At 39.4% G+C, this 15425-nt stretch overlaps 1 protein-coding gene across 6 annotated transcripts in view; it reads left to right on the top strand.

Moving 5' to 3' along the window:
* The window catches only part of ZNF609 (zinc finger protein 609), a 247543-nt gene that overhangs the window by 160374 nt on the left and 71744 nt on the right, over positions 1-15425 (top strand). For all 6 annotated transcript variants that reach the window (XM_059698616.1, XM_059698589.1, XM_059698580.1 and 3 more), the window contains one exon: positions 14902-15127. In XM_059698616.1, the coding sequence (XP_059554599.1) occupies positions 14902-15127 (226 nt within the window). The remainder of the gene's footprint in view (positions 1-14901; positions 15128-15425) is intronic.

The raw sequence follows: 15425 nt of genomic DNA, 5'->3' as shown, positions 1-15425 counted from the left end.
CTTTCTTTACAGTGACATGTAAATCTCCCACTACTCTCTCCACCCTCTCCATGCCAAACTATGTGGTTCCCTCTTAGGCCATGTTATTTGGTATTGCAGCTGACAAAAGTTGTCTAGTTTTCCACATCTCTCTGTTAAACTTATTCCTCAAGACTCAGGTGAAGTGTTACTTGCCTTTCTTCAAGGTGCACACAAGTTATTTTTCCCCTTTTGTACTAACCTCGTTTGCATCCTTTATTACATTGTTTTAATTACTTGTTCACATTTATTTGCCCCACTACACCTAATTACTTGTTCACTTTTGTTTACCTCACCAGACCTAGGAGCAGGCTATTTAATAAATTCTAGCTTTAAGCAAAGTATAGGATTTTCAGCTGATATCTTTAAGTTTCTGTAGATATATAGCTTGCTACTGGGGTCTGACCAATCGGGACTGGGTGAGAGGGTCCGAACATGCCCTGGAGCCCTCCCGCAGTCTCTCCCCAGGCCTGATTGTGCACCAGTGGGGTCCCTCGGCCTGGCCTGTGCCCTCTCACAATCCAAGACCCTTGGGGGATGTCAGAGACCCGGTGTCGGCCCGATCCCCACAGGCCAGCCCGAGGGGCCCCGCAGTGCACAAATCCATGCACCAGGCCTCTAGTGTTTATTATAACTTCCATGACTAAATAGAAAGAATGTATATAAATTTGTGGGTGATATATAGTAGTCAGGACATTTTCAGTGGTAATGGAAATCTAGTTCAAGCTAGTTTAAGCAAACAATGAATTTGTAGGTCCCCACGAATGGAGTTTATTGATTTCAGGCAGGGCCTTAAATAATTTCACCCAGATTCTGTCTTGACTCATGTCTCTATTCTATTTTCCCCTGAATTGGCTTTATTCTTAGACAGGCCTTCTTCGTGTGAGAAGAAATGGCCCCTGGCAGCTCCAGATTTAATTAGTCCTTTTATCTTAACGGACCAGAAGAAAAAGGAATTGCCATAGCCTGTGGAGAACTGGTTCCATATACTTTGGGTAGAGTTGGGCTACTCCTATAGTGGAATGAAGTTGGGGGAATGGATTTCCCACAGGAAAGAAAAATTCTTCTACCAGAAAAAGGAAGGGAAAGCATGATTAAAAATCGAGACCATCATGATCAACTACAGACAGGTTTCTCAAGCACTAAATGTTTGAATAGAAATTGACAATGTCATAATAGACTGAAAGATGGGTTAAAAATTTAAAAGATATTGTAATTATGACTTGTCATCATTATTCTTAGTTAATCTGTATTTAACTTTTACTGTGTCTTTGGCACTGTACACAAGCACTTTAAATGCAGTTAATTGCTATGCAATGACCATGTAAAATATTGGTATCCTTGATGTTTGTATTTTACAGAAAAGGAAACTGAGGCTCAGAAAGATTACATAATGTGTTTGTGGTCACCCAGCTATTAAGCTATAGAGTTTAAGCATTTAAAGTTTAAAACAGTTACCTACAAAAAAAAACCACACAAAAAACCGTTACCTATGTTTTCATTACATAAATAAATAAGGTACAGAACAGGGTATGTAGTGTACTGTCATTTGTGTAAAAAGAATAAAGGGAAGGTACATATAAACAAGTTAATACGTATGCATTACATTGGTTGCTTCTGGGAAAGAAAATGGGTTGGGGATGGAAGAGAATCTTTTCAAAATTTGATTAGAAAAGATCTAGGGAGTTTTAATAGATAGGAAATTCAATATGAGCTTTCAAAAGTGACTTGACTCTTAGAATAGTTCGTAATGACTATCATTGGAGATTTCCAGAATACTGTAGGCACACTGCTAGGCACTTGATGTATGTTAAAAAATTTAATCTTTTAACTCACCGCAGTAAAGTAAGGGTTATTTTCTCAACCCACGTAGGTAGATAGGGATGAAGTTCAAATAGGGGTTTATGAATGCCTATTATAGAAAATATTTCAGCGGTTCTCAACCTGTGTGTCCCGACCCCTTTGGGGGTCGAACGACCCTTTCACAGGGGTCGCCTAAGACCATCGGAAAACACATATATAATTACATATTGTTTTTGTGATTAATCACTATGCTTTAATTATGTTCAATTTGTAACAATGAAATTGGGGGTCACCACAACATGAGGAACTGTGTTAAAAGGTCGCGGCATTAGGAAGGTTGAGAACCACCACTGGGTTAATGTTTAATTAAGATTCTTCTTTGCTATGATTTTGTCTGTGCATATTCTTTTAGGAACATATACATAGTGTAAAATGAGATGCTGTAGTATAAATATGTTCTCTAGGAACCTCAAACAGCTTTGCTGCTGAAGATGCTTTGGTGTTTTGTTTTTAATTGATTTCAGAGAGGGAGGGAAGAGGGGAGGGAGGAAGAGAGAGGGAGGTAGGGAGGAAGAGAGAGGGAGGGAGGGAGAGAGAGAGATCAATGATGAAAGAGAATCATTGATCGGCTGCCTCCTGCACACCCTCCACTGGGGATTGAGCCTGCAACCTGTGCATGTGCACTTAACCAAAAGCAAACCCCGGGACCCTTAAGTCCGCAGGCTGAAGCTCTATCCACTGAGCCAAACCCGCTAGGGCTTAAGATGCTTTTGTTAGATACAGTGACCTTTCATTGGAATCAACCCATTGTTTCTTGTAAAATTCATGAGCCTTATGTGGAAGTTAAACAAAATCAGTAGATATTCTGTGACCTTCTAGAACACAAAATCACCTAGGAGACACTTGAGCAATGAAGCCTATCTAAACAGATGGCCATTTCCCTCTTGGTTTTCCAGTGCTATGGTGTCCATAATCGGGAGTTAATCCATACTATACAACACAGCACTCTTGAAGTTTTATCTTTATACCTTTAGATTACATAGCAAAGACAAGGAAGACTTTTGTAGAAAATGATGACTTTTATCTAATTAAAGGCCTATTTAAAAATTTCTTTTAGATAATGGCATGTTTAATTTCTGAACTAATAAGTTAAAATTTCAGAGAAATCTTATCCTTGGTGATTTGAAAAAAAATAGGCACTAGAGAGACAGATTTCCCCCTCCCCTTTCTCAAGAGTAAGGGGCAATTTTGTTATTAGTTAATGTTCATCATTCATTTGTCCTTTTTTTTTCTTTTTTTCTCTCTCTTTTTTTTTAAAAATACATTTTATTGATTTTTTACAGAGAGGAAGGGAGAGAGATAGAGAGTTAGAAACATCGATGAGAGAGAAACATCGATCAGCTGCTTCCTGCACATCTCCCACTGGGGATGTGCCCACAACCAAGGTACATGCCCTTGACCGGAATCGAACCTAGGACCTTTCAGTTCGCAGACCGACGCTCTATCCACTGAGCCAAACTGGTTTTGGCTCTCTATCTTTTTTCTATTGCTTAAAGTATTACAAAGAGTATTACATATGTCTCCTTTGTTTCCCCACCCTTGACAATCCCCTGGCCTCCCCTACCCCCCAGTGTCTTATGTCAATTGGTTATACTTATATGCATGCATACAAGTTCTTCGGTTGATCTCTTACCCCCCTCCCCGCCCCCCAACCCTCCCCGGTCTTCCCACTGCAGTTTGACAGTCTGTTCGAGGCAGCTATGCCTCTGTATCTATTTTTGTTTATAAATTTATAATGGTTTTTATTATCCATAAATGAGTGAGATCATGTGGTATTTTTCTTTCATTGACTGGCTTATTTCACTTAGCATAATGCTCTCCAGTTCCATCCATGCCGTTGCAAAAGGTAAGAGTTCCTTCTTTTTTACAGCAGCATAGTATTCCATTGTGTAGATGTACCAGTTTTCTAATCCATTCATCTACTGATGGGCACTTAGGCTGTTTCCAGATCTTAGCTATGGTGAATTGTGCTGCTATGAACATAGGGGTGAATATATCCTTTCTGACTGGTGTGTCTGGTTTCTTGGGATATATTCCTAGAAGTGGGATCACAGGGTCAAATGGGAGTTCCATTTTTAGTTTTTTGAGGAAACCATACTGTCTTCCATAGTGGCTGCACCAGTCTGCATTCCCACCAGCAGTGCACGAGTGTTCCTTTTTCTCCACATCCTCTCCAGCACTTGTTGTTTGTTGATTTGTTGATGATAGCCAGTCTGACAGGTGTGAGATGGTACCTCATTGTTGTTTTGATTTGCATCTCTCGGATGATTAGTGACTTTGAGCATGTTTTCATGTCTCTTGGCTTTCTGAATGTCCTCCTTTGAAAGGTGTCTATTTAGGTCCATTGCCCATTTTTTTTTTATTGCTTAAAGTATTCCAAAGAGTATTACATATGTATCCTTTATTTCCCCCGCCCTTGACAATCCCCTGGCCTCCCCTACCCCCCAGTGTCTTATGTCCATTGGTTATGCTTATATGCATGCATACAAGTCCTTTGGTTGATCTCTTACCCACCCCCCTCCTGCCCTCCCACCCTCCCCAGCCTTCCTGCTGTAGTTTGACAGTCTGTTTGAGGCAGCTCTGCCTCTGTATCTATTTTTGTTCATAAGTTTATAATGGTCATTATTATCCAGAAATGAGTGAGCTCATGGGGTATTTTTCCTTCATTGACTGGCTTATTTCACTTAGCATAATGCTCTCCAGTTCCATCCACGCTGTTGCAAATGGTAAGAGTTCCTTCTTTTTTACAGCAGCATAGTATTCCATCGTGTAGATGTACCACAGTTTTCTAATCCATTCATCTACAGATGGGCACTTAGGCTGTTTCCAGATCTTAGCTATGGTGAATTGTGCTGCTATGAACATAGGGGTACATATATCCTTTCTGACTGGTGTGTCTGGTTTCTTGGGATATATTCCTAGAAGTGGGATCACAGGGTCAAATGGGAGTTCCATTTTCAGTTTTTTGAGGAAACTCCATAGTGGCTGCACCAGTCTGCATTCCCACCAGCAGTGCACAAGTGTTCCTTTTTCTCCACATCCTCTCCAACACTTGTCGTTTGTTGAATTGTTGATGATAGCCAGTCTGACAGGTGTGAGATGGTACCTCATTGCTGTTTTGATTTGCATCTCTCGGATGATTAGCGACTTTGAGCATGTTTTCATATGTCTCTTGGCTTTCTGAATGTCTTCTTTTGAAAGGTGTCTATTTAGATCCTTGGCCCATTTTTTGATTGGATTGTTTATCTTCCTTTTGTTGAGTTGTATGAGTTCCCTATAAATGTTGGAGATTAAACCCTTATTGGTGATAACATTGGCAAATATGTTCTCCCATGCAATGGGTTTTCGCGTTGTTTTGTTGATGGTTTCTTTTGCTGTGCAGAAGCTTTTTATTTTGATGTAGTCCCATTTGTTTATTTTCTCTTTAGTTTCCAATGCCCTAGGAGCTGTATCAGTGAAGAAATTGCTTCGGCATATGTCTGAAATTTTGTTGCCTTTGGATTCTTCTAGTATTTTTATGGTTTCCCGTCGTATATTTAAGTCCTTTATCCATTTTGAGTTTATTTTTGTGAATGGTGTAAGTTGGTGGTCTAGTTTCATTTTCTTGCATGTATCTGTCCAATTTTCCCAACACCATTTATTGAAGAGACTATCTTGACTCCATTGTATGTTCTTGCCTCCTTTGTCAAATAATAATTGGTTCGGGTCGATTTCTGGGCTCTCTATTCTATTCCATTGATCTATATGTCTGTTCTTGTGCCAGTACCAGGCAGTTTTGAGAACAGTGGCTTTGTAATACAACTTGATGTCTGGTATTGAGATCCCACCTACTTTGTTCTTTTTCAGGATTGCTGCAGCTATTCGGGGTCTTTTTTTATTCCAGATGAATTTTTGGAAAGTTCGTTCTAGATCTCTGAAGTATGCCGTTGGTATTTTAACGGGAAGTGCGTTGAATTTATAGATTGCTTTGGGTAGTATGGACATTTTAATGATGTTGATTCTACCAATCCATGAACACGGTATGTTCTTCCATCTGTTTATGTCTTCCTCTATATCTTTTTTCAACGTCCTGTAGTTTTCTGAGTAGAGGTCTTTTACCTCTTTAGTTAAGTTTATTCCTAGGTAGCTTAATTTTTTTGGTGCAATGGTAAACGGGATTGGTTTTATAATCTCTCTTTCTGAAAGTTAACTATTGGTGTATAGAAATGCCATAGATTTCTTGGCATTAATTTTGTATCCTGCTACATTGCTGAATTCATTTATTAAGTCTAATAGTTTTTTGATGGAGCCTTTAGGGTTTTTTTTAATGTATAATATCATGTCATCTGCAAATAAGGACAGTTTTACTTCTCCTTTTCCAATTTGGATGCGTTTTATTTCTTCTTCTTGTCTAATTGCAATGGCTAATACTTCCAGAACTATGTCAAACAGGAGTGGTGAGAGGGGGCATCCCTGTCTTGTTCCTGTTCTTAGGGGAAATGGTGTTAGTTTTTGTCCATTGAGTATGATGTTGGCTGTGGGCCTGTCATATATGGCTTTTATTATGTTGAGCTATGATCTTTCTATTCCCACCTTGCTGAGAGTTTTTATCAAAAATGGGTGTTGAATTTTGTCAAACGCTTTTTCTGTATCAATTGATATGACTGTGTGGTTTTTTTCTTTCAATTTGTTTATGTGATGTATCACGTTTATTGATTTGCGGATATTGTACCATCCTTGCATCCCTGGGATAAATCCTACTTGGTCATGGTGTATGATCTTTCTGATGTACTGCTGGATCCGATTTGCTAAGATTTTGTTGAGGATTTTGGCATCTATGTTCATGAGGGATATTGGCCTGTAATTCTCTTTCATTATGTTGTCTTTACCTGGTTTTGGTATTAGGGTGATGCTGGCTTCATAGAATGAGCTTGGAAGTGTTCCTTCCTCTTGAATTTTTTGTAGTAGTCTGAGGAGGATAGGTTTTAGTTCTTCCTTGAATGTTTGGTAAAACTCCCCTGTGAAGCCGTCTGGTCCTGGGCTTTTGTTTGCTGGAAGCTTTTTTATGACTGCTTCAATTTCTTCCATAGTTATTGGCCTGTTGAGATTTTTAGATTCTTCCTGATTGAGTTTTGGAATGTTGTATTTTTCTAGGAATTTGTCCATTTCCTCCAGGTTGTCTAATTTGTTGGAGTAGAGTTGTCCATAGTATTGTTTAACAATCATTTGTATTTCTGTGGGGTCTGTTGTTATTTCGCCTCTATCGTTTCTGATTTTGTTTATTTGGGTCCTCTCTCTTTGCTTCTTGGTGAGCCTGGCTAGAGGTTTGTCAATCTTGTTTATCCTTTCAAAGAACCAGCTCTTGGTTTCATTGATTTTCTGTATTGTTTTTTTTGGTCTCTATGTCATTTATTTCTGCTCTAATCTTTATTATCTCCTTCCTTCTGCTCACTCTGGGCTTTTCTTGTTGCTCTCTTTCTAATTCTTTGAGTTGTAGAGTTAGATGATTTACTACCATTTTTTCTTGTTTTTTGAGATAGGCCTGTAGAGCTATAAACTTCCCTCTCAGGACTGCTTTCATTGTGTCCCATAGGTTTTGGATTGTTGTGTTTTCATTGTCATTAGTTTCCAGGATGTTTTTAATTTCTTCTTTGATCTCATTGGTAACCTAATCAATATTTAATAACATGCTATTCAGCTTCCAAGTGTTTAGTATTTTGGTTGTTTTTATTGTAGTTTATTTCTAATATTATGCCTTCATGGTCTGAGAAGATGCTTGGTATGATTTCAGTCTTCTTGAATTTGGGGAGACTTTGTTTGTGACCCAATATATGGTCTATCTTTGAATATGTCTTATGAGCACTTGAGTAGAATGTATATTCTGTGGCTTTGGGGTGAAGTGTTCTGAAGATGTCTATTAAGTCCATCTGATCTAGTGAGTCATTTAGGATTGCTGTTTCTTTGCTGATTGTTTGTCTAGAGGACTTATCCAGTGCTGTCGGTGGTGTATTAAAGTCCCCTACTATGATTGTATTGTTGTCGATCTCTCCTTTGATATCTTCCAGGAGTGTTTTTAGGTATTTGGGTGCTCCTGCATTGGGTGCATATATGTTTATCAGGGTTATATCTTCTTGTAGTATTGATCCCTTTAGTATTATGAAGTGGCCTTCCTTATCTCTTGTTATGGCCTTCACTTTGAGGTCTATTTTGTCCGATACAAGTATTGCTACCCCAGCTTTTTTTTCATTTCCATTTGCCTAAAAGATATTTTTCCATCCCTTCACTTTCAGTCCGTGTGAGTCCCTTCTAATGAGGTGGGTCTCTTGTAGACAGCAAATGTATGGGTCATGTTTTTTTATCCATTCATTAACTCGATGTCTTTTGCTTCGAGCATTTAATTCATTTACGTTTAAAGTTATTATTGAAAGGTACTTGTTTGTAGCCATTTCTATTTTTGTTTGGCTGTTTTCTTTCTGAGCTTTTTATTTCTTCTTTTTACCCCAGTCCCTTTAGCATTCCTTGCATTGCTGGCTTGGTGGTGATAAACTCCCTTAGCCTTTTTTTGTCTGTGAAGCTTCTTATTTCCTCTTCAATTTTGAATCATAGCCTTGCTGGATAGAGTATTCTTGGATTCAGTCCTTTGCTTTGCATCACTTTGTAAATTTCTGTCCATTCTTTTCTGGCCTGATGTGTTTCTGTTGAGAAATCATTTGATAATCTAATGGGAGATCCCTTGAATGTAACTTTCCATCTCTCTCTTGCAGCCTTTAAGATTCTCTCTTTGTCCTGAACATTTGCCATGGTAATTATGATGTGTCTTGGTGTGGGTCTTTTCGGGTTCACTTTGTTTGGGACTCTCTGTGCTTGTGTGACTTTTTTTTCTTCCCCACCTCCGGGAAGTTTTCTGATATTATTTCTTCAAATAGGTTTTCTAAGTCTTGTTCCTCTTTCTATTGTTCTGGCACCCCTATTATTCGTATGTTTTTTAGTTTCATGTTGTCCCATAGCTCCCTTAGGCTCTCCTTCTATCTTTTAATTTTTTTCTCCAATTGCTGTTCAGTTTGGGTGTGTTTTGTTTCCCTGTCTTCTAATTCCCTAATTCGTTCCTCCGCTTCTCCTAGTCTACTGTTGAAACTTTCAATGGTGTTTTTTATTGCAGCTATTTCACTCTTCATTTCTTCTTGGTTCTTACATAATTTATTGATTTTTTTCACCTGTTTCTTCTTGCTTCTTGCATAAGTTGTTGATTTTTTTCTTCATCCGGTTTATGCATTCTAGGACCCTTAATCTGAATTCTTTTTCTGTCATGCTGCATGCCTCGGTTTCACTTAGCTGCTTTTCTGGGAGTCCTCCTTTTCTTTCCTTTGGGGGTTTCTTTGTCTACCCATGTTAGATCTCACTGACATATCTAGATGTTGAGTCATTCAGTGGCTGCTCCCTGGGTGGCAGTGGCTCCTCAGGCTGCGGTTGCTCCTCGGGCGGTTGTGGTATCAGCTGCTCCTCAGTTGGCAGCAGCTCCTGTGGTGGGTGCTGTTCACCGCTGTGGTGGCTCCTCCGGCTGGTGGGGGGAGGCTTCACACACAGCTACTGTTCCTCAGACAGAGGGTGTGGTGATCAGGAGGCTGCCCATTTGTCCTTTTTCTAAACAATTAACTGACCTCTTCATTCCCCCATATTTTTAAAATACTCACTATTAACTCAGTTGCTGAAATTTGTTAACTCCTAACTCATAAACATCCCTACTTACAAGATCTTTAGTGTATGGATTTTAGGAGTATTCTTTCCTACTTCACTCTCGCTAATAATTTTCTCTGCCTTCATGTCTCTGTTTTCTTCACCCAAATAAGACACCCTTGTTTGCCTAATGAATAGGCAGTCTCCCTCAACTTCTGGCTATCAGAATCCCAGTTTTGTTTAGGAATCAGATGGGTATATGCTTCTGCAGAAGCTAATCACTTCTCTAGTCCTAGAACATGAAACTTGATTAGTTCTTGAAATATAACCCTCAGAACCCTAAGTATCTCTGAGACCTTTTCAGAGGTTCTGCTAGGTCAGAAGTATTTTCATAATAATACTAAGACCTCATTTGCTCTGTTGACCTTGTACTGATGATACAAATGCAATGGTGGGTAAGATGGCTGGCACCTTAGCACGAATAAAATCAGTGGCACCAAATTGCACTAGTAACCATCACATTCTTCATTGCTATGGCCTTTTAGTAAAAGATTAAAAAACATTATAAAGCCAATTTCACTTGAAAATATCTTTAATTGTGCCAATAAAGCAGTAAAAGTTATTAATTAAATCTCAACCTTTGAGTACATGTCATTTTATGTTGTGTGTGACAAAGGGAAAGTACACATGAACACCTGTGCAATTGGGAATTGTGGGCTGACCTATCCAGTTTTTTCATCAAATACCATTTTTTACTTGAAAGATCAACTAACAAATTAGTTATTCAGACTAATAACTAATTAATGGGTGTTTCGCAGACATTTTCTTGAAAGTGAATGAAATGAGCCTATTGCTCCAAGGAAAACAACTGACAATATTGTGTGTTTATCCCTCCCCCCAAGTCAAGTCTTCTTCCGTTTATCCCCAAGTGGCTCAGTGGTTGAACGTTGACCTATGAACCAGGATGATTCCTGATCAGGGCACATACCCAGGTTTCAGGTTTGATCCCCAGTAGGGAGCATGTAGGAGGCAGCCAATCGATGATTCTCTCTCATCATTGAAGTTTCTATCTCTCCCTCTCCCTTTCTCTCTGAAATCAATAAAAAATATACATATATTTTTTAAAGTTTTTAAAAAATCCTCATCTGAGGACATGCTTAGCAGAGGAAAGGAGAGAGAGAAACATCATTTGCCTTCCGTACACTCCTCAACTTGGGAGCAAACTCAAAACCTCAGGTATGTGCCCTGACCCGAATCAAACTGGCAACCTTTCGATGCACTGGACAACACTCAGCCGACTGCGCCATTTCTGCCAGGCCAGCTTCCTTTCTACCTTTTGACTGTGAAGGTGAAGATACCAGACTTATATTAGTGTAGGAGAGAGGAGGGGGTCTGAACCAAATATTTCTTCACTGCATTTTTTGCCCCAAAAATTCAGTTGTAGCCTTGAAATTTTTATTTCATCATGTGTGGGAAGCAACTGAAGTCAGTGTATAATTACTTCTTTCAGGGAGATTAATGGCTCTGGCCTTTCTTTATTGTCTCTAGTCCTCATTTCTGTGTCACCTGCCTATCAGCACTCAGATCCCTAATAGGTACTTACTATTTTGACTAATATCTAAAGGTGAATTGAAAAGAAGTATCATTAAAAGATAAAGGACAGAATTGTTGGGAAACTTCAGAGATTTCCATTTTTAAATTCTCTCTTCTCAGGTTTTTGTTTTGTTTTGTTGTTTATTTCCCGCCTTCAGGGAGCCCCAGAAGCCTGTGGTGGCACTTAGCATTTCAGAGTGAGAACTGGCCCAGCTTTTATTGTTGTCCTAGTTGTTAAGGTATTTAATTACCTTAACGTTTTATATTCCTGTTCCTCATTTTCCCTGCTGGCTTCAATCTCCTGACAATCCCTGCTCTTATATCCTAAGTATATGGAAAAGATGGCAAAATGAGTCCTTTTCTGATTTTGATTCTCTCCTGGAGAGTGATAAATGAAGCTATGTTTGTTCCAATGAATAGTAGAATATGAAATCTCATAAAGCCACCTAGGTTATTAGATGAATATCACAGAGCTGCTTATTATGCACTATGACTTAATGTAGATTATAGATGCAACCAACGTAATTAGCAGAGCTGGAGCTCTAATTAAACATTATTGTGCTGCACCATGATTTCGCCTTGGATTTCTGTTGCAAAGTGGAAGGAAACTGAATAGTTCCAAACCCATAGATGAATTTTTTCACCTCTCCCCACCCCCCAAAATCTTTTAATTAATTAAAAAATTAAATAAAGTCATCCTTACACAGAGATCCTGAACTCTGCTTAGTAACTGACCAGTAAGGTAGTTTGTTGCATATACATGTTAATCAGCTCCTCATGTATATTAGTTCTTAGTGATCAGTTCCACTAAGTTTCTTCTCTTTAGGGCAGGGGTCCTCAAACTACGGCCCGCGGGCTACATGCAAATACAAATACTGTATTTGTTCCCGTTTTGTTTTTTCACTTAAAAATAAGATATGTGCAGTGTGCATAGGAATTTGTTCATAGTTGTTATTTTTTTAACTATAGTCAGGCCCTCCAATGGTCTGAGGGACAGTGAACTGGCCCCCTATTTAAAATGTTTGAGGACCCCTGCTTTAGGGTGTATAGCAGGGTTTAATTTGACAAGGTGCTTGAATGCAACATTGGCATTTCCTACTTATATCTTAGATGTTGTTTTCTGGATCTGTTAGTAGGGAATTTAGGGGCTTGGCTTTATCTAGAATATTAGTAGCTTATTTCTCTCTGGGCTCCAGCAGCACTAAATAACTTAACAGGAAATGAACCCACTTCCAGAAAAGAGTTGTCCTTGATGGCTGAGATAATGTGTAGGTGGCTGACTCCCTGGGGACTTACCTCCCTCTGTACTTGGGATTGCTGTTTCAGCGGTGGAACAGATTGGCAACAGGACATGCTCGAGCGAGGCAATCAGAAAATTCACAGGAGTGACCTAGAAGGTTTAGGTCAATCTTTGTGTCCCAGAAAGAGGACCTTGTAGGAATTTCTTTTGCTAGAAGAAGAAAGGTATAGAAAAGGGAACAAACGCTGAGCAAAGGAATTGCATATCCTGACTGTAAAATTGCTTCTGTCTCAGTTCTTCCCCAAAAGTACAGAGGTAAGTCCATAAGTAAAGATGATCTGTATATTCTGTCTCTAATTTCCCCCTTTCTAGTAACTCCCCAGGAATCTTTCTTTGCAAAGAGTTATGAGCCACCTTCTTGGAGCATTCCTGAAAGGGCTAAATGACTAGAGCCAGATTCCAGTACTACAAAGGAGTAATGGGGAGTCTAGTTTACTTTTTCTGTGTTATTTCTACCTTCAAGTCTGTACATGGAGATGTTAAAGGGTCTTTTAAGGATGTACCACACACATCCGAAGAAGGTTACCAAATCAAATTATGAATACCTGATTTTTAAGAGTGCAAAGACAGCAAAATGCCTTTTGGCATTTACCATCATACAGAAGATTCATTATACAGGTTTCCACTTTCATTTCATTTTATGAAAAAGGTGGAGTTAGGGAAGTACAGGGTGGGTATATGTAACAACAAGCAGATAAGGATAATGTTTTGGCAACTTTTCAAGGACCAGTATTAATCTGAATCAGTGTTTTAAACCTCCAACCCAGTGGTTCAGTTGGTTAGAGCATTGTCCTGATATGCCAATGTTGCGGGTTCAATCCCCGGTCAGGGCACATACAAGAAGCAACCAATGTATACATAAATAAGTGGGACAACATCAATGTTTCTCTCTCTCTCTCTCTCTCTCTCTCTCTCTCTCTCTCTCTCTCTCTCGCTCTTTCTCTCAAATAATATAATTAATTTTTTAAAAAGAATCAGTGTTTTAGCAGTCTCTGGACTCTGACAGTGATGATTCACAAATAGCAATGACTTATAAGTCAAGATGTCAGAGCTAACTGCAGAGAATGAATTCAATACCCAGATGTCAGTGTTAAGAGGAAGTAGGTGAACTATAGGTAGAACAATGGCCATGCAGTAAACTATTCCAGAAGCAGACTTCTGTTGCAGAGTTGTCCAGCAGCTTGTATTATGGGTTTATTGTATGGCTCTCTCTGAATATAGGTCTGTAGGATTAAAATATCTTTGCAAAGAAGAGGGTCCCTATCATTTTCTAACTCTGCTAATTGCTATCATACCAGGTCAGTCAGTGCATCATTGAGTGCCTTTGCATATGCAAGGTACTCTGTTCAGTTAGGATTTTGGCACTGTAAACTCAGAGTTGGTAATTTGTCAACCTGATAAATGCTAAGATTTAATGAGTTAAGGGATTATTACCCTTTTCGTTACAATTTTTCTTTTAACTCTAGATGTGTTACATTCTTCTTGGAATCTAAGTAATTGTGTTTTTGTGAGAGGTTCTATATTTGGAGGTAGATTGTTGGTCCTTCAACTATTTCTCTCTGTGTGTGTCTATAATCAGCTTCATCAGCAGACTCTCTACCAATCGGTTTCTGGGTAGTGATAATACCTCTTGTTTCTTACAGATAAATTTTATGTTAGATTCACATTCCAAAATACCATTCTCATTAACTGTTGCTGTTATAATAGAAACTTCAAGCTCTCCTAAATAACTTTTAAGAAGACTTCCTTCTAGCTAAAGATGAATTAAAGCTCCAGTCTTCTTGAAGTGGTATTCCTAGGATCTATTTCCCCCCTTTTTTTTTATTCCTATCTATATTCTTGGATTTTTATACCTGGTTAATGTAGGATTTGTTGGGAAACATAGTGGTGGCAGTAAAACATGGCTCAGAAACTGGTCCTTTTCTTTCTTATCAATCTTTGTGTTCCGTTACTGCTGAAAACTGGCCCTAATTCTCTTTCACTAGAAAAATGAGACAGGCACAGTTTATGATGAAAATTGTTATTAAGAAACTAGATGCCCTGTGCACGGGTAGGGTCCCTAGGCCTGGCCGGCGATCAGGGCCGATCTGTGGGGTGACCAGTGGGGTGATTGGGGAGCCCCGCTGGCACCCGCCTTGGCTGGCCTGGGGCCTGCGGGCAGCTCCTGCATTGAGCATCTGCCCCTTGATGGTCAGTGTGCATCATAGTGACCAGTCGTTCCGCTGTTCAGTCGATTTGCATATTAGGCTTTATTATATAGGATAGAGCTTCTCCTAGCTCAGGGCACATTCATCTAAACTGCTAGCTTTGTAGTGGTATCATGAGTAAAACTTGAAAGAAAAAAACAAAAATCTTATATTTAGAGTCTTCTGCACTCTGGCAGGAAAAGATGTTGGACTAGATTAAATACAAGGAAGGTATTTCCTCTAAAAGTTCTTCCTGTAACTCAGCTGGTGCTTTTTCTTCCCCCACAGATGGAGTCCCCTGTCTCCACACCAGCAGTGCTGCCACTACACCTTTTGGTACCAGTGGTCAGTAATGACATCTCATCTCCCTGTGAGCAGATCATGGTTCGTACCCGATCAGTTGGGGTCAACACATGTGATGTGGCTTTAGCCACCGAGCCTGAGTGCCTGGGTCCCTGTGAACCTGGGACAAGTGTCAACCTTGAGGGCATCGTGTGGCAAGAAACAGAAGATGGTAAGTGCTACCTATGGCTTCCCCATCCCTTCTCAACCTGCTTCTGCCTGCAGGGGTTTATTGTTGTAATTCACACCAAGTATTTATTAGGAGTCTCAAATGACTACAGTCTGCTGGTGATACTTAACCCAGAAATTACAGTAAACTTCTTAGTAAAATCCCCCAGCTTCTAGAGATTGGCAGTTTTAATTGTTTCCGCTTTGTAGCTGTTCAACAGTATTGGCCCTGATGCTTAAGCAGTAGGTTTGATAGGTGCTGGCCAGGTAATTCATACTGTGTCTATACTCTCTCCATCCCC

This window comes from Myotis daubentonii, chromosome 1 (assembly GCF_963259705.1).
Source record: "Myotis daubentonii chromosome 1, mMyoDau2.1, whole genome shotgun sequence".
NCBI lineage: Eukaryota > Metazoa > Chordata > Mammalia > Chiroptera > Vespertilionidae > Myotis > Myotis daubentonii.
Note: the sequence above shows the minus strand (reverse complement) of the source record. Positions and strands in the feature narration are given on the sequence as shown.